The 27,947-nt window shown below is 44.8% G+C and overlaps 1 protein-coding gene across 1 annotated transcript in view; it reads left to right on the top strand.

Moving 5' to 3' along the window:
* syne1a (spectrin repeat containing, nuclear envelope 1a) overlaps nt 1-27,947 on the top strand; it is a gene marked incomplete at its 5' end in the record, with an annotated part of 117,391 nt that overhangs the window by 28,531 nt on the left and 60,913 nt on the right. Inside the window, 30 exons of the mRNA XM_080047663.1 lie at nt 45-198; nt 337-986; nt 1,498-1,677; nt 1,870-2,023; nt 2,543-2,701; nt 3,391-3,573; nt 3,669-3,770; nt 3,956-4,159; nt 4,366-4,573; nt 5,241-5,353; nt 5,661-5,866; nt 6,126-6,287; nt 6,379-6,658; nt 6,930-7,102; nt 8,139-8,448; nt 8,589-8,753; nt 9,971-10,330; nt 11,960-12,096; nt 15,152-15,329; nt 17,511-17,693; nt 17,989-18,132; nt 19,616-19,771; nt 20,708-20,872; nt 21,304-21,476; nt 21,693-21,846; nt 22,026-22,169; nt 22,637-22,801; nt 23,292-23,609; nt 24,344-24,499; nt 26,695-26,865. Coding sequence (XP_079903789.1) covers nt 45-198; nt 337-986; nt 1,498-1,677; nt 1,870-2,023; nt 2,543-2,701; nt 3,391-3,573; nt 3,669-3,770; nt 3,956-4,159; nt 4,366-4,573; nt 5,241-5,353; nt 5,661-5,866; nt 6,126-6,287; nt 6,379-6,658; nt 6,930-7,102; nt 8,139-8,448; nt 8,589-8,753; nt 9,971-10,330; nt 11,960-12,096; nt 15,152-15,329; nt 17,511-17,693; nt 17,989-18,132; nt 19,616-19,771; nt 20,708-20,872; nt 21,304-21,476; nt 21,693-21,846; nt 22,026-22,169; nt 22,637-22,801; nt 23,292-23,609; nt 24,344-24,499; nt 26,695-26,865 — 6,007 coding nt within the window. The remainder of the gene's footprint in view (nt 1-44; nt 199-336; nt 987-1,497; nt 1,678-1,869; nt 2,024-2,542; nt 2,702-3,390; nt 3,574-3,668; nt 3,771-3,955; nt 4,160-4,365; nt 4,574-5,240; nt 5,354-5,660; nt 5,867-6,125; nt 6,288-6,378; nt 6,659-6,929; nt 7,103-8,138; nt 8,449-8,588; nt 8,754-9,970; nt 10,331-11,959; nt 12,097-15,151; nt 15,330-17,510; nt 17,694-17,988; nt 18,133-19,615; nt 19,772-20,707; nt 20,873-21,303; nt 21,477-21,692; nt 21,847-22,025; nt 22,170-22,636; nt 22,802-23,291; nt 23,610-24,343; nt 24,500-26,694; nt 26,866-27,947) is intronic.

Below are 27,947 nucleotides of genomic sequence, written 5' to 3'. Positions count from 1 at the left end.
AATCTCATAATCACCATCCGCGCTGCCTTTTACTCCTTCTATAGACTTGAGCTGCTGGAGCCTCAGTTGCAGCAGTTGGAGCAGTTCGATCAGGCACTGCTGACTCTGACACAAAGGAGTGAAAATTTCCTTTCTGGCTTGAGAAGTTCCTCCCAGGTTGATATTGCTGATCCCGAGGCTGCAATTACTAAGTTGAAGGTGAGAAATCAATAATTTCCTATCAACAATGATGTCACTTTTATGCTCTGTTTATTAAAGCAGTTACAGTTAGCAGCTTTGTATTGATCGGTGGTGGAACCTCAAACCAGTTTGTCTAATTGAGCCGTCTTGTTGTAGGATCACGAGGGTCAACTACAGGCACATGCATCCCTGAGAGAGACTCTCCAGCAAAGGGAGTCTTCCCTGCTTCACTGCTCCACCCTGGAGGCCCATCAGCAGGTCCAGGGCTGGAGGGAGGACTGCCTGCAGCCCCTCAGTGAAGCCCAGCGTCTCCTGCACCTCCGTAAAGAGTGCCTGACTGAGTTAAAGAACTTTCTGGAGAAGCATGGTGCGGCAACCAGGGCAGTGCGCCACCTTCACGAGGCGGTGGAGGGCAGGGGGAGCTGGGACCGCTCAAAAGCCGAAGAGCTGCATCGTGGGATAGGAGACGTGGCTAAGGACGTGGCCAGGCTCGAGGCAGAGGCCGTTGGTTTGGACGGGCAGCTTAGCAAAGCACACCTTCACCTGTGCGGGGCAGAGGGGCAGGGCTCCAAATCTGTGAGCAATATAAGAATATCGTGCCGGGGACAGGCAGTGGCTCTCACCATGGCTCTGGAGGAGGTTCAGAGGGGTGTGGGGTGGAGGCAGAGTGAAGCGGACGCTCTAGGGGCTTTATGGAGCTCCTTCAGGGAGAGGAGGGAGGAGGTGGTGAAGAATTTGATAAAACTGGAGGAGGAATCGAGGCAAGAGGGGGCGCGAGAGATCTCCGTACAGGCCTTTCAAAACAGGTATGTACATGATATAACCAAGAAACCTAAAATCACTAGATATATTAGGATATTTAGTATCTGCACAGTTTGTATCAGCTGTTACTGTGTGCAATATCCGTATGAGCGCTTTGTAAACTGTAGACTTTTTTTCCTCCTGATAAAATCACCTGCTTTGTTGAATGGGCAAACAAACATATTCACGGCATCTCCATCCTTTGAATTAATATCCAATTCATTTGGTTGAGACATACAGAAGATGACTCGATGATCATTATTATTAATGTTTTAAATGCAGTGTGGTGGCTCAGTGGAAACACCTTGATGAACCCTATTGTTGGATATGCTTTGTCAAATTTCAAATGTGTCCAGGGAGTTTTAAATTCAAAGACCTGCTGTATGCCATACTGAATGAAGCCAAATTATAGATGGACAAAATTCGTTTGTATGTGATTACCTAATCATTTAGATATGTTGTGTTGGGATCAGGCTGGTAATCCCCATTGTTTTCCTCTGCATGTATTTCTCCTAGGCTGCGCTACTTTGTCCAGCTGGAGGACGAGCTCCAGTCTCTGCAGCACTCCCAGCGGTGGCTAGAGGAGAAGGGGAGTCAGCTGGCCCAGAGAGACAGTGAGCTGGCCGGGGAGGCTCTCAGGGAGGTCACACTGGTGAAGACAGCCTGGGAGAACGTCAGGACTCTCATCACTAATGGGTATGGATGTTTCTGGTCCTATTGTGAGTTATTTTGGGGGAAAAAATAGAATGTATCAAACTGTTTTCTTTTTAACATTGAACAGCAGTCACAGATTATGTTGTATTTTTAATACTTTAATATCAATTGGTAAATGATGTTCTAAGTTATCATAACCTTTACATTTTTTGTCTGTTTTTTTTCCGTATGCAGTCAGGAACAAAGTGGAGTTGTGGTAGATCTTCTCCGCCAGTTCCACCACTTGAAGTTGATCATCACCGCTGTGTTGGAGAACGCTCAGGCCGTTGCTCACAATCTGCCCGACCACAACCACAACCCTCAGGAGGCCAGGAGGACTTTCACACGAGTCCGTACCCTTTGTGTTTTCTCTGAAAATTAGGAATTGTTTTATTTTCTGCTTTTTCTTTTCAATTGAGGCATGTGGTAAACTAACTTTGGAACTATGATTCATACATCAAACGCATATGTGTCAAGGTCCGCTGAGTTATACTTTAAGGACAGTCAGGACAAACAATAATTGTATAAAATTTATTTTGTATATAAAAGTTAAACAATTTATCAGATAACTTGGATTTTATCTCAATCCTTTTGATAGCAGTTTTCTGATAAATCAAACTTTCTTATTAGTATTTAGCCTACGAGGGTGAAACATTCCTTGACACAGTAAGGATTTTTCAAACAAATTAAAGATGCATAACTTACATGGGGGCAGCAACCATTTGTTTTTCTTTATTAAAATCACGGCAACTCACAGGCAGACACCTGCATTTCAAAACCAAACCCTCTCTACTGTAGTCTGTGCAATATTTCTCCCTCTAGTGGTGGTCCCTTGTCATTCCCTCTGCTCTCTTCTCTGCCCCTCCAGCATGACACAGTCCAGGCCGAGCTGAGAGACAAACAGGAAGACATGGACCAGCTCATCAGCACAGTGGAGGACCTGCAGAGAGAGCTGGAGAAGGTTCCCAACTCTGATACCGGCTCCATCCTCAAAGATATGGAGACATTAAGAGACCAGTGGCTAGAGGTGAGTGGTACTCGATAACACGCATAGCCATGCACCTGCACCTGTTTTGGTACTAAGATTATTGCATGATACATTTACATCCTACCTGGTCAGACGTTGTGAAATAATAGCTTATTTTTGTGACATTAATGAATCACGTGGTACTGCAATTTTCCAAAAACCTATCTACCTGGTTTTACCCAGCTCCTAAGCTGCAGTATGATAATTAAATGTCTATGGAAAAGTATAACAAGATTTGTGGGGCTGTTTGCTGTCAAAAATCCATCATGACGTCAAAAGTACAGCTACACTACAAACACTTACGCCATTCCTCTTTTAATGATATTTATTTATTCTACTCTTTCCATTATCTCTTCTTGTGGGATTTAGTTGGCTGCTCAGCTGTCACAAATGAGACAGAAATATAAACAAGTCTAGACATGTTATCTTTCTCTTTCTCTCTCTCTCTCTCTCTCTCTCTCTCTCTCTCTCTCTCTCTCTCTCTCTCTCTCTCTGTCTCTCTCTCACTTTCTCTCACTTCTCATCCCCACATCTGTTCAACCAATTAATTCCTGTTTTACTTCCATCTCCCAGTAAAGCATACTGTCCCTTGTTACAGAGAGAGCAAGATGCCAATCTCTCCTGTTGATTGAGCTGTATTATTCTGTGCTGTCCTCGGATTGAGTGCTGCATTGTTTCTGTTCCTTCAGGTCTCGGAGCGAATACAAACCAACACAGAGAGACTGGGATATTGTGTTTCCCTGTGGGACGATCTCAAATCCATGGAGCACGACGTTAACCAATGGGCCGCCAACGCCATCGCTGATCTCACCGACAGCGTCACCGATCTCAGTGATAAAAAGAGGACAGAGGCCCATCTTGCCACCTTTCAGGTCAGAGAACAGTGGCGTTTTAGCATGAAGATGACGCTAGTGCAATATTAAGCTTACAGTGGTTGTGATCTAATTGAAATGACTTCGATCTGCAGGCAGAGGTGGAGAAGAGGGAGCAGAGGCTGGATGCACTGCAGGAGAGAGTGACAGAGCTGAAGGAGCTAGCCAAACTGCAGGAAACCCCATTACAAATGCAGGTGAGTATGTGTCCTTAAGGCACGAGGTAATGTTCCCAGACAGTATGTTTTTTGGGTTGGGTTAGTGTGGTTCAGAGGCAGGTGGTCAAAGTGATAATAATGAAGCATCACGTTTGATATATTTGATTGTAACACAAATGTTTGTATTATTGTATTAACGATACTAAATATCTATATTGAATCAGGTGCTGGAGTCAGACCTGAGGAAGAAAATGTCCCACGCGCACGAGGTGTTCAACCAGGCCAAACACACTCTGACCTACTTCAGTTTCCAGAAGCAGCGACTGGAGGACCTCATGTCCCAGATGGCCGAGCGGCTGAAGGCAGTTGAGGGTTCCTTGTCCGACCTCACCGAAGCTACTTCTCTTGAAGACATTGGCACAGTTAAGGTATAACATTATAATTTCCTTCATTTTGATGCAAGAACTCAATATTGCCTGAATGAAACATATTATATAGTATATAGAAACAAGTCTCCCTCTACTTTCTATTTGTATTTCTATGTATCATTGCTTCTACACTTTCCACCGCCCTGTAGCCTTAATTATGTAAACAAGTGAAGTCCTGTCGTCTCATTTCTGGCTACATTTTGCAGGACTTGCAGAGTGTTGTGCAGCAACAGAGGGCAGACATGGACTCAGCTAGAGATGCTCTGAGTGCCCTGTGCAGGTCTCATCCCTCCCAGGAGCTGTCATGCCTCTCCTCTGACCTCACCTCCATCGCCAAGCGAACAGAGGCTGTTTCCCAGCGCTGTGCCAAGACCAGGGGCAACCTGCAGGACGGTTTACAGCTACACTTCAATGGTAAGAGTTTTTTTTGTTGTGTTTGTCACATTACATTTAGTCTGAATAGTTGAATAGTTTTGGCTTAATAGTTTACTAACCTATGTCCTATATGGCTGTAGTGTTCTTTACCTCCATCAAATACACCATCACATATTACAGCACCAGCCACTCACAATAACTGCTTCCCTTACAAGGGGAAATAAAAAATGTAATAGGACTTCTCATAATCGCCCAATCAAACAGTGCTCAACTACATGATGCAATGTGATTTGTTCGTTTTATTGGTGTTACAGATTTAGTGTTGATTATCCGACAGTTTTCCCCAGGGCACACTCAATGCGCCCACTACAACCCACTCTCCATTGCCCCATTGACACACACTGTCTGGAACACCGGTGTGCTCTCTTTGCTCCGACACACACCTGTGCCTCGGAGAGTAATGTCGCTCTTGTCACATCTGCACTCGAGGGAGTCATTTGGAGCTTGTTGGCAAGGCAACCCAGCGCTGCACAAGTATAGACACGCCCAGCCTTCCCATCTGCCTCAACACATCACCTCCTCTAGCTCTCCTCCTTCAGGCTTCTCCACTCCTTAATCTTATTTTACCTTTATTTTACCAGCCAACCGTTTTACTCAACTTGACCCTGTGTCTTTATTTACCTGTTTTCTCTGTCCCTCGGAGCAGAGCTCGTCCAAGACTTCCACTCCTGGCTTCAAAAGCTGAAGTTGGAGCTGAAAGAGTGTTTTAATCAAGCTGGAGATGTTGCCATCCTTGGAACCAAGCTGCAAAGACTAAAGGTACTGCTGATGTCATACTTTTATACTGTCCGGTGTGGTTATTATTGTGTAGAAAAAAAAAGTCATCGTGAAATACTGTGCATCATTATTATCTTTTATTAGACCACACTCAATCTGGGCTAACAAACAGAACCATTTATTGGAATTATACTAAAAACTCCCAAAGTAGGACGTCAGAGTGCTTTATTAATTATAAATGTAGGTGTTACCTATATGAGGAGTGTGATAAGTCTAGATGTGTGGGTTCTGGCTTGTTTCAGCGATATCAGTCTCTATCAGCAACATGTTGGTACGCCCTCATCCACAGGTGTCAGTCCAGCAGGCATCAGAGGGCGAAGAGCGCCTCTCTCAGGCTTGTGAGGAGGCCGAGAGGCTCCAGCTCCACCTGTCTAAAGCTGGAGCAGCACAGGTCCAAGAGCATCTCTCCTCCTGCCAGAGAGAGTGGAGGAGCTACCTGGAAAGCTGCTTAGATAGCCAACTAGACCTGGAAGAAAGTATTGACCTTCTGAAAAAGTAAGCCATCGCGCTTGTTGCATCATGTACTTATGCAAAGGAATTTGAATGAAATGGAAATATGACTAACCCTCTCCTCTCCTCTCCTCTCCTCTCCTCTCCTCTCCTCTCCTCTCCTCTCCTCTCCTCTCCTCTCCTCTCCTCTCCTCTCCTCTCCTCTCCTCCCCTCCTCTCCTCTCCTCTCCTCTCCTCTCCTCTCCTCTCCTCTCCTCTCCTCTCCTCTCCTCTCCTCTCCTCCCTCTTCCCCTCTCCTCCCAAGTTTTAATGGCAGCGTGGAGAGTATGCGAGACTGGCTGAAGCAGACGGATCTCAGCCTCAAGAGCGAGCATGTTCTTGGGGCAGACAGCCAGCAAGGAGCCTCAGACGCCACAGAGGAGCTGGAGAGGATGGAAAACCTCCATAAAGAACTGCTCGATAGAAGGTGTGTATGTGTGGGTGTGTGAGGCCATATGTTGCCTATAGCGTGGGCTGTTAAATATTCTGAATCCTAACATATCGCTGTCTCCTGAAAGGGACTCCATGGAGCGTCTCAGTCAGGAGGCCCAGTGTCTGTCTGAAGCTGGCCGGGGGTCAGGAGGAGAGGTCAGAGTGACAGGCCAGCTCCAGATGGAGCAGCAGGCCCTGCTTAAGGCAGCCAGGGAGCGGCTACGAGGCTGCCAAGAGAGCCAGGCCTTTGGGGAGACCCTCCAAGGGGTTTGGGCCTGGCTGGAGGAGATCCAGGAGAGACTGGGTACCGTAGATAGCACCATGGGGACCAAAGAGCAGTTAGAACAAAGGCTGGAGACTGTGCAGGTGAGAGGGCGTTTTGGCTACTGCCCTATAGTATACAGTATATCTGTTGTTTCCATGATATATATACGAGGAAATGCATGAAGTGATTGTTGTTGAAATCTTTCATGAATGCACACATTTATATTCTTGATAACCTATTATAATCACCTTATCTGCGTTTTCTTCTTCTATTAAAGTCTATGTGTGTTCTATTGAACACAAGAGGGGGATATTTCCTTCAAAATACCAATGTCTAAATCCAGTTCACTCTGACCCCTCTCTGTTTGCACAGGACATCCTGCTTTTGAAGGGGGAAGGGGAGGTCAAGCTGAACATGGCGATGGGTAAGGGGGAGTTGGCCCTGCGGAGCTATGGAGCAGCCGGACAGGAAGTGGTCCGCTCTCAGCTACAGGAAGTGGAGGATGCTTGGGCCACGCTGCTTGTGACTACCATGAGCTGCCACAGGTAGACCACGCCCCTTGTTCCATCACCTTGCTTATAGTCCCATTTTAAATAAGTGGCCCTGCCTTTTTCGTCATTATTTATTATGGAATTGAATTTACAGTATATAAAATGGACAGGCTGCTTTGAATTTTAAACTTAGACTTAAAGGTTTTAATTCGACCATTTAAACATTTACCATTGGACATCGGTGAGGCCATTTACCTTTGTGCCAACAAATCCTCTCCTTGGGAACAGGTTATTTTCATCATGATAGATTGATGTCTCAATGCGGTTAATTACCATTAGGTTAAATGCATAATGAGAGGTATTTGTCTCATTTTGTAACTCTGATTGATGAATGATGATTTAGTGTGTTTTTTCTCTGTATGTGTGCATTCATGACAGCATGCACATGCATCTGTGTGTGTATGTGTGTGTGTGTGTGTGTGTGAGTGTGTGTGTGTGTGTGTGTGTGTGTGTAGGGTAATTGAGCAATTATGGCCCCTCCCAGCAAAAACTGATCTCATTAGGGACTAAATGGTGGATGGCAAACAGTGGGTCACACATGGGGTATGTTTGTTTTTTGGGGGGAAAGGGATAACAGGAGGCGAGGGGTAGCAGGTGAATTTGAGGTGTGTGGGTGTTTGTGTTTGTGCAGATATTGGCGTTATTTGTACATGCAGGGGTAACAGATGGCAAGGAAAATTGTGGGTGTGTGTCTGTGTCTGTGCGTGTTTGAACCCAACCGATAAAGGGATAAAGGCACTAAGCCAGTATTAGAGGCAATTTATATTTCTTGGCCCTATCATATGAGTATGAAATATAAATTACGCCTGTGATATGTTTTGTCTTCAGCATCATACGTACATATTTTATGTACCAAGATTATTAAATCATCCAGATTTTACCTTTTTTATAAATATTTTCAATACCTGTTGGATTCCTCTGAAAAGGAAGTGCTTTTGTTACTCTTTACTCGCACTGTTCATATAGTTTCTGTTTATTCACATATCTGGCTGTCACAAACTAACACAATGATCTACTGCCTTCCCTCCAGTCGTTTAGAATGGACCGTGTCACAGTGGGGTGGATACCTGGAGAGTGCTGCCCATCTGCGGTGCTGGATGGAGGCAGTGGAGAGGGAGGTGTGTGCCCCTCTCACCCCTCAGCCAGGGCCCAGAGAAAAAGCCTCCCAGCTGGACAGACTCCGAGCACTGCTTACTGACCTGGAGGACCACCAGGTGGCGCTGTCCAGTCAGGAAGAAAAAGCCAGAGAACTGTTCAAGAAGACTGGTGATGCCAGCTTTAACCATGGTGCACGCACCCAGCTGCAGGCGCAGTTTGATGATCTCACGACCTTGGTGGAGGTATCATGTTACTTTATCTTTCACAATATAAATAAAAACATGGAATCTCCCCAGCGCACCTAACTACTAAAGTCATGTTCAAAGCCCCTGAATGAGTGTATTGTTACTTAGGAGTCATTGTTGACTGTTTGTGTCTATAGGAGAGAGTACGTCTAGCGCAAGCCGTTGTGTTGGAACACCAAGAATACCTGGAGGCTGTCAGAGAGCTCACTGATTGGCTGATGACTGCTGGAGCAGAGCTACAGCATTGGTCTGATACATCAGGAGACTCTGCCTCCATCAAAAACAAACTGTCAGAAGTGAGGGTAAGGCAGGGTGTCAAAAGAACCTGATGCTGGCTGACACTCTTTTTGCTTTGCTGACGTTCAAAGTTTGTTATCGATTCTTGATTCATTCTTCTCTTGACAATTTTTATTTGCTGGCCCTTGTTTTGAAGTAAGATGTTCAAGCAAGCACCAATTGCATGTGTATTGAAATAGTAAGCATTCTATTTACACCCAGTGTTGTTAAAAAGACAGTGAGTGTAACAGTGAGAAATGTATCACTGAATTAACACCGCTGTCAGTACAGGTCATAGGCATGCCTTAAGGATATATTGCTACAACCCAGTCTCACAGTGAGTGAGTTACGTTTTGCTATTTCATTTCTAATGGACTAACCTCGTTGCTAAGGTAACTAATTGCTTAATTAGGGAAAAACTATGCAGGGAATTGGAAATGGTTCTCAGTTTTTTCCCATATAATGCCGGAATATCCCTGCCTCTCCTGGCACATTTTACTGCCAATTAGTTGGTCTATTACCGTGTAAAAAAAAGGTGAAAGAGAGAAGCAGTGGATTTAATGTCTAAGCTTTTCCCTGTTCAATAATTCTACAATAACAGTGGGTAGAAAAATAGTGAGGGTATGTTGATTTGCATTTCAATTTCACACATGGGTCCTAATCATTGTTATAACTATGTGTTTGAAGGGGCATGGTGAGAAGCATTTCAGTAGAGGAGGAAATATAATTTCTTGTATTCATGTGCTGGTTGCACCATTTTCATTTCCCATCCATGAATTCAAGGCTAATGTTCACATCCTTCTACTCATGTACACCAAAATGATCAGGTGCCGTTCTATCTAGAAACACTGCTATTGCATTACACTCAAGTGCTACCGTTCCACACAGAATGAGCGATGGAAGCCCAGAGGGATGGAGAGAAAGGGTGAAAATACTGAGATAGCAAATGAAAATACAGGACATTATAACTAATGGTGCAAATACAGAAAGAGATAAAAAAAAAAAAAAAGCGAGAGAAAGTAGGAGAGGGCAATCTATGTGGGCAGCTTTAAATAGAATGCACTGCCCATCCATAGGTTGCCGTATCCGTAGCCACAGTTTCCGTAGCAACTTTGTCTCCTCTCTCTCTCTCTCTCTCTCTCTCTCTCTCTCTCTCTCTCTCTCTCTCTCTCTCTCTCTCTCTCTCTCTCTCTCTCTCTCTCTCTCTCTCTCTCTCTCTCTCTCTCTCTCGGTATCTCTTCAGGAGCGCGTGGAGTGTCGGCTGCTGGAGGGGCGAGAGCGCCTCAGCCGGGTGCGTCGGAGCGCTGCGTCAACGGCGGAGCACACTGCGGCGGGTGGGTGTGAGGCCATGGACAGACAGCTGGGGGCGCTGTCCCAGGCTCTGGAGCAGTGGGAGGGGGCCGCCCTGAGGGCCAGGGATGGCCTGGAGGGGGCCCTGGCCTCCGCCGCGGCCTCAGAGGAGGAATACCAGCGTCTGAGCGCCCGCCTGGAGGAAGAGCTGAAGGAGCTGGACGCACGGCTGAGGGGCTGGAGCCAGGAGCTGGTCAAAGCCGAGGGGCAGAGCAACGGCGAGGAAGCAGTGGAGGGATGGCAGCGGGCTAAGGTATAGTGTAGAAATGGCATGAGATTTAAATAAATGGCAGAACAATGTCTAAATGATCACCGTGCGTATGCTTTCACAATAGTTTATTCAAAAAAAAGATAAATAATAAAAACTTCTATTCAGCTGGGATTTGGCCTGGTGAGCTGTGATGTGTACAAACAAAGCTGACAGTGGCTGTGCTGTGTTCATTTTAGGGAAAGTGATTAGCATTGTTTTATCGGGAGGACCCACAGGCGTGCACGAACACACACACACACACACACACACACACACACAAAAACACACACAAAAGCACGCAATCACCCTGTCCAGACTGACATCCTCGGCATTCAGCTCGGCTTTCTCTGTCAGTAATTATCCATTCTATTTGTAAATCCTAAAAACAGATTAGTTGGTAAATCAGCTTTACTGGGATGACGAAGGAGTGACAGCTAAATGCCAACAGTTTCTCTTGTTATTTCCTCATTTTCTCTCCCCCTTCCGTTCCTTCTACCCCCCCTCCGTCTTTTTTCATTATTTTCAGCTATTTCTCTTTCTCCCAAAAAATCCCCCTTTCCATTCCTTCCTCCCTCTCCTTATTCTGTACTCTGACTTGTTTGAACTTCAGGCTACAGGGATCTCTGCCTTGTTTCTCCTGCTCCTCACCTCCCCTGCTGCTCTGTTTCTAACCTCCACAGGATGTTTACAGTGTGACAATTCCTCTGTATTGTCAAAACCGTGTCAGCTGCATGCACACCCTCAAACTCCTCCCCAGGCATCTTTGGCCATGCCTTTCTACAGTTTTCCTCAATTTGGGGCTGTCAAAGAACAGAGGAGGAGTCTTCCATCCCCTGCCCTCCCCTCCTCCGCTTCTCTCTCTCTCTCCCTCTCTCCTCCTCCAGCCTGTTTCCTGTATCTCGCCTTGCTTTCGTAACACGCTCGTTTGTGCGCGTTTGAACCAACCCCGCATCTGTGAAGGGCTGACAGCTGAATTCCACCGGGAGAGAGCGTGAGAGAGTGAGAGGGAGGACCGAAATGTGTGAGAGTGAACAGGCGCGAGGAGTGGGAGGAGGGAGAGAGATAGAGGAGAGAGGAGGGCAGAGAAAGTAGTGGAGGAGAGGAGAGCAAAAGACAGAGTCCAGGAGAACGCGGAGGGAGGGAACGAGGGTTGTTTATTGGTCAGACGTCAGAAACAGAGTACGAGCGGGAGAGAGAGAGAGTCGGACGGTTAGAGGGAGAGCTTGTACATATTTCATGGGACAGGATTTTCATGACTGTGTGAGTGCAGAATGTGAGGCACGCTGAGGAGAGCGGGAGAACGTTATCCATAGCTCCTTCCTGCCACACTCTGCGAAGAACAGAAATGCTATTGTACAGGCAGCACTGTGAGTATGTTGTTAGAGCGTGTGTCTGTGTGTGTGTGTGTGTGTGTGTGTGTGTGAGTGTGAGAAGAGGGAAAAAGACCAAGTTAGGGTGTGAATAGGAATGTGAGAGATGTGAGAGGACTTATTGATGGGTGTCATGCAGATCCGTTGGGTGCTTGTCTTTCCCTGACACACACACACACACACACACACACACACACACACACACATACACACACGCACACGCACACACTGAGCCAGCTGGTGTCTGTTCTGTGTTGTTTAGGATATACTGGAGGGCTTGCAGAGCGCCGAGCCGATGGCTGAGAAGTTGAAAGGGCAACTGAACGACCTGGTGCGGTACTCCAGAGACCTGGGCTCACAATCAGACCGGGTCACTGCACTCATCAAACAGCACAACAGGTGAGAAAAGTCTTTGCTGCTATAGTACACAGAGTGAGAGAAACCACCGTGCATGTTTTCATTATGTGGATTTGAAATGAGACTGAGATTTATTGGCTCCAAGCGTCCAATTAAACAATTCATATCACGCTGTAATGAGCTTAGAATGTTTTTCTTTTAAACGTGTAAGAATTTGGTCCCGTGCGTTGCATTAGAGTACACCATAGCTGCTCATTTCTTTGAATGTTAAATCATTTATATGATTTTAACACCCTCAGTCAATCATTAACACAATGAGTGAAACAATTTGGGAACACAATGACTCAAAGAAGGTAAGGGGCAGAGTAATCCCCCTCAAAACACCCGTTACATGTCTTATTGAGCAGGATCATTGCTCCAGTCTTACAAGCTTATTTGTGTTATCAGAAGTGTGTGTGTGTGTGTGTGTGTGTGTGTGTGTGTGTGTGTGTCTTTGTGTGTGTGTGTGTGTGTGTGTGTGTGTGTGTGTGTGTGTTCATGTGTGTGCGTCGGCTCACACAATGACTTGTGTGTCAGCCAGGCGAAGGTGAAGGATGAGAGAGAGCCCCAGAGCCACCAGTTGCTATGCGACATTCAACTACCACTACCATTTCCACCTACGCCTCTTCTCTGTGTTTGTTTTTGTTTTCCCCTGCTTTAATTCTACGCTAGGCTGAGTGTGATTTTAGGGAAATCGGATACAATTGTATGTAGATTTTTTTATTATATTCAAGTTGATACTTTGCATACCATGGTCTGTTTACCGAGAGCTAATTGCCGGCTTTTGAGCCCACAAGTGTTCATTCAGTGCTTGTTTGTGAAAACACAGTGAAAAAACCCTTTATTCAAAAGAAAAGCATTGTATACAAAAGAACATGCATGCAAAAAACCATACATATTCAACCTGTGCAATCATAAGTATGAACTTCTAGTAGGACAAATGATGTACTACATTTGCATTGATGTAATAGTATGAGTCATTTTGAGATATTCAAATGACGGGTCGGGTAGTAGGGAAATCACTGTGACTAACATTTATTGGCAGAAATTCAGTCAACTTGTTGGAGATGCTTTGGCGGGTGGTGGGCTTTGGCTGCTGATATGCAAAAATGGCTCCCTTCCTTATTCACTCTGCATTTTATTCTGCAAAAGACTTGGCCCGTGTGCTCTTTGCACCTGTCCTGCATTAAGCACTGCGGAGGGGAGAGCAAAGGGAGAGAAAGAGCGGGAAGAGAAAAAAAGAGAGAAAGGAGGAAAATGCAGTAACTCCCCCGTCCTCTTCATAGCACATGCCAAATTCTGTCTGTCACAGCAGAAAAAAGTGCTTCTTCCACACTTGTGCTTTCCCCACTGCGCTACCCTTTCATGCCCTCATCGCATCATTAAAACTCAAGGGTGTTTGCGTCCATATGTGTGTGTGTGCATCGATAGAAGGTTGTGTGTGATTTTGTCTTGTTTTTTCACGCATCCCTTTGGACAGTAACCCTTCCTTTCCCTGCTGTCACCCATCCCACTCTCCCCCTCCCTCCTTTAACCTTCACCCACTGCCCAATATTTATGAAACCCATTGACTCTTTTCTTTTGTTGTCCTACACCTACTTAATTTTCAGTCTTAATTTAAATTCAGCTGTTGGCACATTTTTTCGGCACAGTAAATATTGTTCAAGGTGTCCTATATGCCAAGAGTAAAAAGAACACAAATCTGCTCATTCTGTAATCCCGGCTAAATTCCATAGAAATGACATCAATATTTTAAAAAATGTCAGTGTCAATGAAGGCAAAGGTATGCCCTGTACAGTAGGCAGAATAGACAAAAAGAAAGATTTTGGAGGTTAAGGTGATGCATGGGCTTTTAACGTGTTACAGGAGACAGGAATTGTGATACAATCACATACGTACCTACAATAAATGTTTGCCAATGTTACCACAACATATCCCTAACCTTAACCACACTGCAGTAGCCATGTGAAGATATTGTAGAAAGTGACTATTTTAACATAAAAAAATTGTCATTGAACTTAATTCCAGGTTTTGCATCTTTGAATATCAATATCCTTTGTCGTCCAAGACGGCTGCTTTACTGACTTGACTTTTTTTTTGGCATTTTTATGCTTTATTGATAGTGTAGAGACAGAGTTGAAATGGGGCAGAGAGGGGAGTGACATGCAGAGAACGACCGCGGGCTGGAATCGAACCCGGGTCCGCTGCTGGCCGAGGCCCATGGGGGGGACGCCCTACCAACTGAGCTAAGGGCGCCCCCCGCTTTATTGACTTCTGAACGTTAAAGTGTGACACACAGTATTGTAGTACTTTGTGTCACGTTCTTCCTCCTTCTACCTGAAATTTTTACTGTCACTAAAAGAAGCATTTAAACAGTAAAATTGTTAGTTTTATTCAGAAATGTCTGTTGAAAATGTAATGTTGTAAATGCCCTTCGCTTTTGTTCAAATAACTTTTATTATCAGTCTGTATTGTTAATGTAGCCCATGGTTCCATCTCTAAATTCTGACTGAAAGAAGTCACAGAATGCGATAAGTTCCTGGTGAAAAAACTCAACCCATTCAAATGTGAAAGTATCCCCCACGTCACATACTGTTGCCCTGTCGTATCCTTTCCATCTCACCCTCTTTCTTACACCATCAATCTGTCATCCCTCATTCCCTCCATCCTGTCACCCCTGTGAACTCATGCCCTACTCATATGTTGCCTCTCAACCCCCCTCCCATGCACGCAGTACCCCTTAACCCCATCCCCCACTCTCCCTCCTTGCCCCCAACACCCATTCCTTCCACTTCACCCGTTTTGCCATTTCTCCACCTGCCCCTTTCCCACTCATCTCCCAGGCTATCCCTTCCTCCCCCACAATGTGAGGACAGTGCGTACAGTATCCAAGCATCTGCACTTGGATCCTCTTTGTTTTGATGAGCACATGGACAGTAGACAGCAAAGGCTTCCTCCGGTGGTAGCCCCCTTTTTTTATTTCTTTGTTGTCGAGATGGATTCCAACCCTGTGAGACAACACGTTAAGTCCTTCTTCGCGTGTGTCTCGTCCTTCCAGTCTCAGTCTTCGTGCGTCCAGGGAGTGTCAGAATAAGGAGCGCTTGTTGGAGCAGAGGTTCCGTGCAGCCCTCAGAGACTTCCAGCAATGGCTGGTCAACGCCAAAATCAGCACCGCCAAATGCTTTGATGTGCCCCAGAGCGTCCCCGAGGCCTCCACCGCTCTGCAGAGGATCCAGGTAAGAGATATCTTTTTCCTCCTCTCTGATTTCCAGTGAACATCTGTTAAATTCCTTCCATGTTCCTAAAACATCTGTGACATATTAAGGTTGTAGTCATGTGCAGTGGTTACCATGGTGTTGCTTCACTGCAAACTGCTGCCATCACTTGAAAAGCACACTTCTTGTTCAGCCTGTTTGGCTTCTACTGTGATTCTGTTTATTGCTGCTGGAGATATAATGTGCCCCACCTCCTTTGAAGCAGATAGTTTTCCCATGGCAGACTTACCAGGCACAGCAGATACAAAGGTTACATCAAAATGTCCTGTGTTATTCAGGGAGATAAAGTAGTAGAATTGATATTCATTAGAATGTCACTGAGTATACTTTAAGAAAGACGTGCATTTTCTAATAACTTGCTTTGGTTGGAGGGTTGATAATAATACTAATTCGCAATCTCATATCTGAGAACTGCCTCCCACAACGAATATATAGTCTGACAATATTGGCCATTAACTAGCTCCAGTGAAGCAGTAATGATTTCAGAGAGCTGTTGATAGTGGAGCAAGGGGAGAGTAATTTATTCATGTACATAAACCAGAGTTATTCAGCCTGTTGTGGGAATTAAAAAAAAATAATTTTCTTGTAATTGTAAGAGTATTTTTTTGTATCCACGGCTTCTAATAAGAAACTGGTGCCAGCATTTTAATTTATTTGCATGTATTACGTAGAAGTTTAGGAATCGATCCACTTTCAATGGGAGATTGCTCAAAGGGGATGTGTTTATTGACATGCCCACTGTTGAGTGTCCTCTGGTGGGCTTGTAAGAGTGGCGGGACCTGCCGTAGGCTGGATAAGCTGAGAGTGGGCACATAGCCAAAAGAAAGAAGGATGAGAGAAAGCTCCACAGCAGGGTCTCTGTGCCATTCTACCCAAAAATATCTGTGTGTCTCTCTTTCTGAGAAGTCCCTGTGTCTATCTCGGAGAAGCTGGCAGGTGTTTCAGTCTGGCAGCCTCTTTCAGAGCACCCCATGGCCCTGGCTAAAAGTCCAGTGCTTGTCGGTTAAGGTAGACGTCCCCACATCCCTGCACCAGACAGTTAATTACCTCAGACACCTGACCGGGTCCACCACTACATTACCAGCAAGCAATTAACACTATTGCTCTGAGCTGAGCTTAAATAGTAAGACGATAATTCTGCACTAATAAAGCACGGACCTTGATTTCAAACCAAAATTTGAGGATTCTATTCAGTGCAGGTGGGACACATGGAATTAAGTTATTTAATCAACAGTCACATGAATAGGCAATTCAGAACAACAGGGTTATTTGAATGGATTCATTTCCCAAAAGCATGTCAAAGAAGTGAGGTAGTGTTCAGGAGTGTATGTATGTGTGCTTCTTCAGAATGTTCTAGTGTAGCTTTGAGGATGAGAGGGAATGTCATTGGGTATATGGCGGTGAAGGAGACAGGAATACGGAGGTGGTCATGTTTTATTTATATTGACTTGGTGAGGAATGTGGAACAATGTTTCCACATGGCTGACCTCCAGGAGGGCCAGCCTGGGAGGGGCGGGGGGGGTCATCCATTGTGTCACGCTTAATTGGTGCTATACAGCTACATTGGCAGGGGGAAAATGGCAGTAAGTGTTAAAAAGACAGTGAATGAACAGAGAAGAGAGACACAAACACAGACTTTCTATGCTTGTGTGTGGCTGTACTGCACCAAATGTGTGTGTGTGTGTGTGTTTGGAGGCTGAAGCGTTAGTGTGTGTAAGTGATGTGCTGACTGCACAGATGGTGGACTGGTCCCTGCTGCGCTACTGTCATCAGCTCAGCTCTGAGGGTGTGTGTGTGTGTGTGTGGGTGTGGGTGTGTGTGTGTACATTGTCTGCGGGTGGGTACATAGGCGCTATTCAAAAAACCAACCCCTTTCAGGCTGACGGACTGTCCTTATCTATATTTGCCTCCTAGCCCACGCATATGGAATTAGTAACGACTCCGTCTTATTTCTGCTTTTGACTATGTCAAGTGACATTCTAGGACCCTGAAAAAATATATCTGTTGGCCACGTGAAGAATGGCCACTCAGTCCATTTATTTATTTTCTTCTTTTTCTCCTGTCACTTTCACACAATCCTCCCTTTGTGTGTTTGTGTTAAATAGTCACAGTTCCTTTGTGCTCGTCTGTGTATCCCCACAGGAGTTTTTGAGTGACAGGGAGCATGGCCAGGCCAGGCTGAATACAGTAGGAGCCAGTGGGGAGCTGCTGATGGCCGTGGTGTCCAAAGACAGAGTGGAGGGGATCAAGGCCAAAGTGGCCAACGCCAGAGAGGACTGGAAGAGCCTGATGAATAACCTGCAGATGAGGGAGGATGCACTTAAGGTCGGTTCAAATTTACATTTGTTTAGACACTGCTTTCAGAAAAAGAAAATCTGGACCTCAGAGGGAATATATGGTTCATTCAAGGTTAAGTGTGTGTAAATGAAATGCATATGTAGTATTTGTATACAGCATGTCCTTGTTTGTGTCTGACTTGTTGTGAGTGTATACACATAGAGACTTTGATGTGGATTTATTCTGGCACCACCAATAAAAAATGTCATTCCATCATTAAAATGTTACTTTATACATGCACTTCTGTAGTTGTATTTGACAAGTTAGTGCGCCACATTTCCAGAATCTGCAGTCCCAGATGACGGAGTTCGAGGCCAGTGCTGAGCCTCTGCAGGACTGGCTGAACAGCACAGAGGTCAGAGTTCAGCAGAGCAGTGCTCGGCTACATGACCTGCCAGCCAAGAAGCAGGAGCTCAGCAAACTGCAGGTATTGTAGAGCCCAGATCTCTGACTCTCTCTGCAGTTATTCAACCAGCCGATTGTTGATTCCTCACAGCTAAAAATCACAGCTCTCTTAAAATGACTCCTATAATTGTTGTGGCTTATCACGAATCCGTCGACTATTTTTTTTTGAATGTATTTATTTATTTTTTTGGCATTTTTATGCTTTATTGATAGTGTAGAGACAGAGGTGAAATGGGGCAGAGAGGGGAGTGACATACAGAGAACGACCGCGGGCTGGAATCGAACCTGGGTCCGCTGCTGGCCGAGGCCCATTGGGGAGACGCCCTACCAACTGAGCTAAGGGCGCCCCGACTAGTTTTTAAAGTGTTAAAATTTTGGAAAATGTGAGCATTGTAGTCCAAACTGTAGGATCCGTTTTCTGTTAAATTGCATGATGTTATACTGAGAGTGCGTCTTCTACTGCTCGCTTCTCGGCTGCTATCCCTGACGTCGTCTAATTTCCTCTCTTCCTCTAAAGGAAGCCATGTTATTATCCCATAAATTGAATAGTAAGTAGCTTCCAAGGACACTAAATAGTTGTAGCTCTCCATCAGATATTCATCCCCAAAGTACAATCTCAAATCAGCTGGGAAAAGAGAAGGACCTAATTACATTTGTCGAGCATCACCGGATCAAAATAGAGTAGCGTCTTGACACAATAGTCAGAGGAAAAGTCCAGAAATCTAATTAATTCTCCTGCTGTCACAGCTGAAGCTAAAAGGCCCCTTTCAGGATGCGATAACAGCCTCTGCCACGTCTGGCGGAGACAAAAAAGGAAGAGAGGCACGGAGCGTTAAAAAGATAATACTGACAAAAGAGAAGAAGAAAAACATATATCAGCCCGATCTCAAAGCTCTGCCTCTATCGTTGTTGCTATTTTCGTATTTACTCCGTCGCCCACTGTACCACTTCTCCGCGCTGCCTTTTGTCTGGCCTTGCAAGCAATTACATTTCTTCCCTCGAAGCACCTCAAGCTCAATACAATACATGCAGGCTTTAATGTCTGAAACTGCGTTGGCCAAAAACCCTCCTTACCTTTTCACATCGTACACCCCCCCCTGCCTTTGCAGTATTGTGTCAGGCTTGACACTAAAAACTGAACATCAAGAGAAATACTGCTGATGCTTTTATTTTATTATCTTCTTTCCCCCTGTCTTCATCCATGTATGTCGGTGTGTTCCTGTGGCTCTGTCTATTCTTGTGAAATATGTTAACCCAACCTTGTCTCCCTCCTCTTTTCCGCGCACACCTCCCCTCTCGCTTCGCCTTCATATATTTATATTTATTTTTTCATCTTTTCCCTTGAACCCGAAAATGTCATGATGCTTACACACACAACCTCTCCAATGTGTTCCATTTCTTCTGTCACTTTTAAACATGCCCTCCCACCTTTGCTTACCCACATCCTATCGCTCCTTCATCTTTATTTCTCCATCTTCCCCTCCTGCTGATTCATACTGGCCCAGTGTGTGCTGGAGGAGATGGCCAGTCGGGAGGCAGAGCTGGGCAGGCTCAGGGAAAGAGCTCACTGTCTCTGGGAGGGACAAGCAGCCGGCAAGGGCTTCGTCCACCGTGTTTCCCAGCTGTCAGCACAGTACCTAGCCCTCAGCAACTTAACCAAGGTAACGCTGCTCCCATTCTGCAACCCCGCCTTTCTTGTCCCCTCAGTGTATCTGTGCATACGCCTGTGAAATGCTACAGCATGCTCAAATGTGCCACGCTTGATTTGTACGAACTATATGAGCTAAATAGTACGCAGCCTTCTGTCTAGCCACAGTTTCTAACTGTTGTTTCTCTGTTATTTGCCATGTCATGCATTATTCCTCAAGTCGCACATTAGTCATGGTAGATTCTATCGGCTTGCTGTAGTAATTTACCAAAGGTCTTTGCTGTTGCGGCCTCATCAACATAAAAAAGGCCAAGTCTGTGGAGCTTACCTTTAATCCACTGAAGCCCTTCTAAAATGCCAGAGCTGTAATGTGCTTGAGGTTCTGACCTTTTTTGAAATTCTCATTAGATTGGTCACACTGTTTTGATTAGTTTGACACAGCGCAGAACTAAACCTGACACTGACCGCAGAGCTCCGTTTTCTTACCTCAGGACAATGAGAGTGCCCCAACAACGATGAATGAGATTTATTTTCTTTGGCGGCTGGCTAGTGGAGCGCTATTTTTAGGTCTTCTTCCCTGGCAGACCTGGAAACAGGAATGAAATTGTTTAGAATTGCCACTTGTAGATCGTCAATGTGGCTCCGCTGTCCACTCCACTCTACAGTTGCAATGATGTTGAAGATGTTCGAGTGATAGCTGCAAACATAATAAGCTCTCTCTGTGTGTGTGCTGCAAGGTGTGGGTGGGAAAGTCTTTGGAGACGTTTGTGAGGAAAAACCAGGCTGTAATTTCAAATGCAAACAGAGATATATGAAGACGCTGTTGCTGTGCACGGGAAACAATTGTGTTTTTCATTTGTAACTCTGTGCAACCGTGTTTCTCAAATCCCTTATGAGACTTAAAGAGTGTGTTTTTAGTGTGAGTGTGCTGTGCTCTGATCTCTTAAAGGACAAGGCCTCCAGGATCGAACGTATTGTAGGGGAGCACCGCCTCTTCTCACAGGGCCTGAAAGAGCTCCAGGATTGGGTGTGTGAAGCTCAGAGGGTCCTTAACACCTGCACCTCCACCACCACAGACAAGGGCGTGTTAGAGGACCGGATGTTACAGCTGGAAGTAAGGAGAGACTAGACTGCTGTGAGATTCCTTAAGGGGAAAAAAAAACACTTTGAACTGTTTCCCCAGCAACACATTTCCATTTGATTTATGCAAACTAGCATCAGAAGTGAAAAATTTCGATTTGGTTGTTTATTGAAAAGTGAAATAGTTTTGTGTCAAATAAAGTTTTTCACCTGCATTGATTTGGTTGAGAATTCTGGTAAAGATTTTCGTGTTGTATGTCAACGGTGTAACCATAGCAGTAAATCAGCTTTCTCAGTTGATACCAAAGTTATTACTACAGCGTTATCTTGAGCCTGAGGAATAATTCAGTTGAGCTTTAAGACAACAGACCAATGACAGTGTGAATACCATAGCACTCCTTCAACGGTGTAGAAAGCAAAAATAAAGGTTAGAGTGAATGTCTGCTCCTTCACCTCTGTCCACAGGCCTTGCTGGCTGCTCGTCAGGAGAGGGAGATCCAGCTGAAGATGCTGCTGACGCGGGGAGAAGCGGTCCAGAGGAACACTTCAGCTGAGGGGGTCCCGGTGATTCGCAAACAGATCCAGGACCTCAAAGACTCGTGGGACTCCTTGCTCTCAGCCTCTATTCAGTGCAAAAGGTTGTGATTACGAACCCATCAATCTATCAGTCATATGATGAATGGGACTGGGAACTGTCTAGTTTCAGTTGATGGATTTCCATTGGTTGAAAGGTTACAAGGACTATTAGATTTAGCTGCATGTGACAATGTATGTGTGTGTGTGTGTGTGTGTGTGTGTGTGTGTTGTGTCATGTTTTTCTCCCCGTGTTAACATTGTAGTCGTTTGTCTAACAGTCAGCTGGAGGGAGCTTTGTCTCAGTGGACCAGCTATCAGGAGGACGTGGGTCAGTTTGTGCAGTGGATGGACCGGGTTGAGGAGACACTTAGCTGCTCAGACAGACAGTACTCTGAGATGAGAGACAAGACCGCTAACCTGGGAAAGACCAAGGTATCACCTCTCGCTAAAAAAAAACATCTTCTCCCAAAACGTTGAATCATCTTTCTTTTATGGAATTCCCTATTTTACATTCATGAAGTTACACATCTTTATACCGCAGAGCCTCCCATTGGATTAAAAATGAATTAACAAAGAGTGTGTGCATGTGTTTTTTTTATTTCATTTCATAGCTTCTCTATGAAGAAGTTCTGAGTCACAGCAGTCCTCTGGAGACCATCGCCACAAAGGGGTCCAATATGGCTGAACACTACACTACGCAGCAGGAGGTGCAGCAGCTGCAGTGTAGATACAACGCCCTCAAAGAAAAGGCCAAGGTGCTCACAGTGCAAACAACATACGCTTTCATTTTTTCCTCTGCGGGCATTTGAATAATAAATGATTGTTTTGAGAATATTTCCCTGCACACTGACTGTTTCATAGATCTCAATTATATCTTACTTGGAGTGTGACCTGTATGTTGAACATTTTAGCTACTTCTCTTGTAATCTTAAATTTTCGTATTTATATATTTTTTGCTTCAGTGGACATAACATACATTCTTGCTGTTAAATTCTTATGGTAAAATATAGTTCAGGCGATGAAATCAGGAGTAAAATATATTTTGTTACAGCATCATAGCATCATGATTTTCAGATCATTTGTCCTGGGAGTTTTGTAATTTCAAATATTCATAATGACCAAAGGACCTTTTTGGTTGACAGTACAGCTGCCCACTTATTCTGTAATATTAAAGGGATAAACTCTTTCTTTCCAGTAATGTCTCTAATGTGTCGTTTTGCAGAATGCGGTCAGTAAGGCCAAGGGGCTGGTGCTGGTCCATCAGGAGTATCAAAGGGGGCTACATGTGTTTGAGGACTGGCTGGAGCAGGAACAGGGCAATCTGGCCTCTTTATCCCATCCGGAGGGGAACGTGGATACACTAGAGAAGACACTGCAACAGCTACAGGTATTAATACTGTGAAGTGTTGTGCATAAGAGTTGTGCACAGTGTGTACCCGTCTATGCACTGTCATCACAACGGGCTTAAAGGTGGAGTCAGCGATTCTGAAGAACGCTTGTGGACAAAATCACTTTTTGTCAAAATCAGTGGATACTTCCTTCAGTGGATATCTCCTTATGGCCTACTTCCTGTCCGTTTTGTGTGTACACTGAAAAATTATCTGGTGTTAATTCACAGCCTAGGCTCTGTAAACTGGTATGTAAAAAAAAAAGTGTATGTTATCATAGGGGGCCTACCGAAGTTAGCAAAATGCCCGTTTACAGAGCCTAGGCTGTGTACTAACACTGTTTAGCTTTTTTAGCACACCCAATAGAGGACAACAAGCATTCTCCAGAATCACTGACACCCTGGACCTTTTGGTAACTACAGTAAGCATCTGTAAACTCTTCAATCACATTTCTTCCTTGGTCTCCCCTTTTTTGTATTTCCCTTGTAGCTCCTGCAGGAAAGCTGCTCTAGTGGACAGTCTCTGCTCTCCTCTGTGCTGACCAGCAGAGAGAGGGTAATCCCCTGGGGCATACCTCAGATCGAGGACCGAGCGCTGGACACGGCTCAGCGAGAGTGGGCGGCCTACCAGGGCCGCCTGGAGGAGACTCAGACCCAGCTGAGGTCCACACTGAGCAGACTGAGGCACATGGGCCAGAGGTTCCTGAGCCTGGCCCAGTGGCTGGAGGAGATGGAGAAGGTGGCAAACATCAGGCGTCATCGCAGGTCGGACAGAGCCACCAAGCAGACTCAGCTGAAGAAAATCAAGGTCAGAGAGTGACAGATATGTGCCAGTGTTTTAAAGGCATAAAAAGGAAAACGCTATATTAACAGACATGCATTGCATTCAATGCTACAATAAAGACCACAACGTTACTTTAAATCAATATTTTGGACAAGAACAACAACAAGCAGCTCATCTTTCTCAATACTAATTTTAGCCATCAAGAGCTAAATGAATCCCTTTTTATAAAAAAAACTCCCGAAGCAGTGCACAGTTGTACTCACTCAAAACTCAGCCCCAGCAACATTCAAGCCAAAAATAAACCTTTCAAAATGAAAGTTATTGGGCGTCCCAGGGCCGTGGCGCCGCAATACATCGCTTTGTTGACTTACTCACACCATGCATTTGAAAGAAAACAGCAGGGGAGAGAACATTTCCCTGCTGGGGTCTCCTCCCTTTGGAGCATGCTTCCTGCCAGTCGCAGGATGTCAAACAGTATTTTCCTTCCCGGCATTTAGAGACACACAAACAAACACACACGCACACACACACACACACACACACACACACACACACACACACACACACACACACTCATACACACACGCACATACACACAAAACATCTTGTTTTTGATGTGATCTGTTATTTCTTGTTTCTCCTTTCCCCATGGTTGCAGCTTTCATTTAATAAAAAACCTCACGGTGCAATCAATATTTGAGACTGGTCTTAACTATAATGACACTAATTATACATTTCTCTGTGTCCCTTCTGAACAGGGATGTCTTGAGGCGGTGCAGGCACGGCAGGGAGAAGTGGATGGCCTCTCCTCTCTGGCCCAGCAGGTTCTGGAGGAGACTTACATCAGTAGCCGTGTGAGCGTTACGGCCACCCAGCTCACCGCCCGCTACCATTCCCTGCTGCTCAACATACAGGTTAGGCACTCACTACTGTCAGCTGCTCAATGACTCCTATATTATATCTTAACTCTGTTGAGTTTCACAGATGCTTCCATCTTCCAGTTTGTTATATGTTCATGTGCAAGAAAGACCTACATTATCTGGGAAAGCACTTCATCATAGAGAGATAGCGATGTCACACTTATTGCCTTACATCAAGTGGAAATGTTATTTCATGAGATGTCTATTTATGCTGGTGATATTTTTTGTCCACATATGTAGACATATACAAAATAACATACATTATTAACATTGTACACACATGAAATAAGAAGCTGTTACTGATGGAGGTCGCACTTTCAGTGGTCATTTGATCAGTTAAATCGCGGTTATAATTCATTCAAAACTACTAATGCTTACCAATGTAAACATAGTTGTGTGAATTCACCATGCCCTATTTCATCTGCTCTTATGCTTAACCCCTATGCTGGGTAATACCATTGTTTTATGACTGTGTATGTTATCATTCTTATGTTAAAGAATGCCTCTAGTGGTCAGGAAGTCCGGACACGTGCAATATCTAATGTCCTGTCTTCCTGAAGATTTTCCTGGATAAAACCTTCCTGCCATCATGACTTAACAAACGCAAAACATAAAACCTTAATAAACAGGCTTAACACTTTGAGTTATAACGTCTCAATGACAGAAAAAGGAAACATGTGAAGTTATGTGCTTTGCCGTAGGGGTCTCTGCCCACAGTGGGCTGTTTCACACATGCTTATGCTCTCTCACCATGGGATTCGCTCCAGTGAGAGTTTTGACTTTGTTTCTGTAACACCCCATTGAAGTAGCTTTGAGAGTTATGCCTGCGAGACCCAGCGTGTATTGCTCCGTACACTCAGATCCGGCCTCTCTATTTGTCCACTCCTCTGAGGGGGACTAAAGGAAAATCAATGGCGCTCCTCTGGTCTGGGGCTAAGGCTGTAATTAAACGCTACAGAAGGCAATCTCACACTCCGCCCCAGCAGTGGAAAAGCGTTGCCTGCACTACATCAATTTTTACACCTTCAGTAACACATCTGAGTTTGGGTGTGCATGTGTGTTTGTCTGTGTGTGTCTGTGTGTGTGTGTGTGTGTGTGTGTGTGTGTGTGTTTGTTTCTTTGTTTCTGTTAAACCCACACCCCTTCCTTCCCCTCTCAGAATTGACTCACTCATGCATTCGTTTACCTACAGTCCAACCATTGCATACTGCATGCTAGAGGGGCATAACATCCCTCTCATTCCATGGATGCCTGTAATTATACTGTGTGAAGTGGGGGCCATATGGGCTCGAGGTGGGAAGCTGTTACCTCTGTCTAGTCAGAAAAGGTGTGCACTCAGCACTACCAGCTAATTGGAGTTTCTCACCACAGGATTTGCAAGTTGAGTGAATAATGTGTCAAACCTGCAAGAATCCCCTCTCCATCCTCATGGTATTATTGACTCAAAATCTCAGTCAAGTGGATAATGTGTCAAAAAAACATAATCCCCCTCTACACCTAGTAGTGAGGCTATTGACATTCTGAAGATGAATAGGGAGGGGAGAAGTGGATATTTTCTGTTTTGATGGCTGATCAGAGAGCTTTTGGTCCTTGGTGGCCAAAGTAAGACTGCTGAAGCCTAAAAGAAAGAGATACAGAACATGTTTCCTGAATTTTCCCCTGACCAAATACAATCAATAGACTCTCTGACAATCCTAACCTGTGGAACAAAGAGGCCAGAGAACAGTTGTTGATGTGAGGTTATTCACCTACATGGTCATTCTATTCAATATAATGTGAGGGTAGAAAAAATATCTATTTAAATGCTATCCACAGTAGTTCAATTTGAAAGAATTGTAATAGTTGCAACACTATTGACTCTCTAATGAATAGCAGATACCTGTTTGTTGTAGATATTCTATCATTTTGCCCACTGCCAATATAAACACAAATACTAAACCTGCCTTGAAATGGTGTTATCTTTACAAATATTATGTAGAGTAAATCTTTCTATATCAACAAAAACATGCAGAAAAACAAATAACAACGTGAATTTTGGTGTTATATAATAAAAAAAAATCTAAGGAATCAGACAAAGTAATTATATTGGGAATATAAAGCAATTTTTTTGTCAGCAATGTACAATAGTTATAAAAAATGAAATATTTCTTTAACTTCTGACTTCCCTATCTATCTTTTGTTTTTTTCAGGACACCATCAAGCAGCTACAGGAGGAGCTGAAGAGCATCGAAGAGGCCGAGAATCTTTGCATGTCCTTCACTGATTGGCTCAGCTCCACTCAGAAAAGCTTCACAATATTAACTGACAGTTCTGAGCCTCTAGACCGGGTCGCCATGGAGAAAAAGATGAAGAAACTAGAGGTATTGATCTATTTACCTTAATCTCTACTGTATTTACCTGAGTGGTTACATGTTACAGCCACAGCTCTGAACCTCTGAACCTCCACTGTCAGCTGGGCATGTTGATAGAAGGGGCAGTGCAGCGCTTAATACACTTTCCTGAACAGTTGGCAGTAAATCAGCACAGACGTTGGTTATTCCCATGGCAAACTGATGAGTTAGCGAGACTTCAGTTTGCAGTGGAGAGCACAAACTCATATGAGTCCAATATCAAAGCCAGCAAAAATGTCCTTGTGCTATCTCGTTTTCTGCCAAGCAACATATGGTACCTGATAGTAACAAGTGTGCACATTTCTTTGGCAGCTGCAAATTGCTTGGCGGGTAAAATAAAATGCACAAACTGCCTGTAAATCTTGAAAAGCATTCTGTGTGCACCTATAATATTTTGATAGCACTCCAGACTAAAAGAAATTCACCGCAGTGGCATGATTGTAACCGTTTCTCTTTGTGCTCTGTTGGTCAAATGGGAACCGGGGGGAAGCAGCCCTGCTCCAACATCCACACACTGCCCTTAAAATATAATCACCACCACCATTGCTGGCTTGCCATAGTTCGCATCAAGTGTGTAGAGAATTGGACGAGCATGTGCGTATCGATCGGCTCTTTATGAAGACAAAGCGGGTGCCGTTTGAGAGGAAGCACGCTAGCAGGGAGAGACCTCCCACTGTGAAGCAGAGGATGAAGAAGCGCCGGTGTCAGGAGCCTGCTGGCACAGACACTGTAATTGATGCAGTGCCCTTACTGCTTCACATCACATCATTCTCACACACATTCTCACACACACACACGCACGCACGCACGCACGCACACACACACACACACACACACCACAAAACCCATCCAAAGTACTAACTAACAAGCTGCAGCAGACTCTGAAACCCATGATTCCTCTGTGATTTCACATATTTCTCCCACAGCCTTTACTCACTCCATCACATTTCTCTTTGTCTCTGTTGCACACATATCCAGAAATGCAGCTGCAGACAGCCACACAGACGTTTACAATACATCATCTGGTGTGGGGCTTTGCCGTAATCCCTGTC

This window comes from Ammodytes marinus, assembly GCF_949987685.1.
Source record: "Ammodytes marinus genome assembly, chromosome: 19".
NCBI classification, from domain to species: domain Eukaryota; kingdom Metazoa; phylum Chordata; class Actinopteri; order Uranoscopiformes; family Ammodytidae; genus Ammodytes; species Ammodytes marinus.
This window is presented reverse-complemented; position numbering and strand designations above follow the sequence as displayed.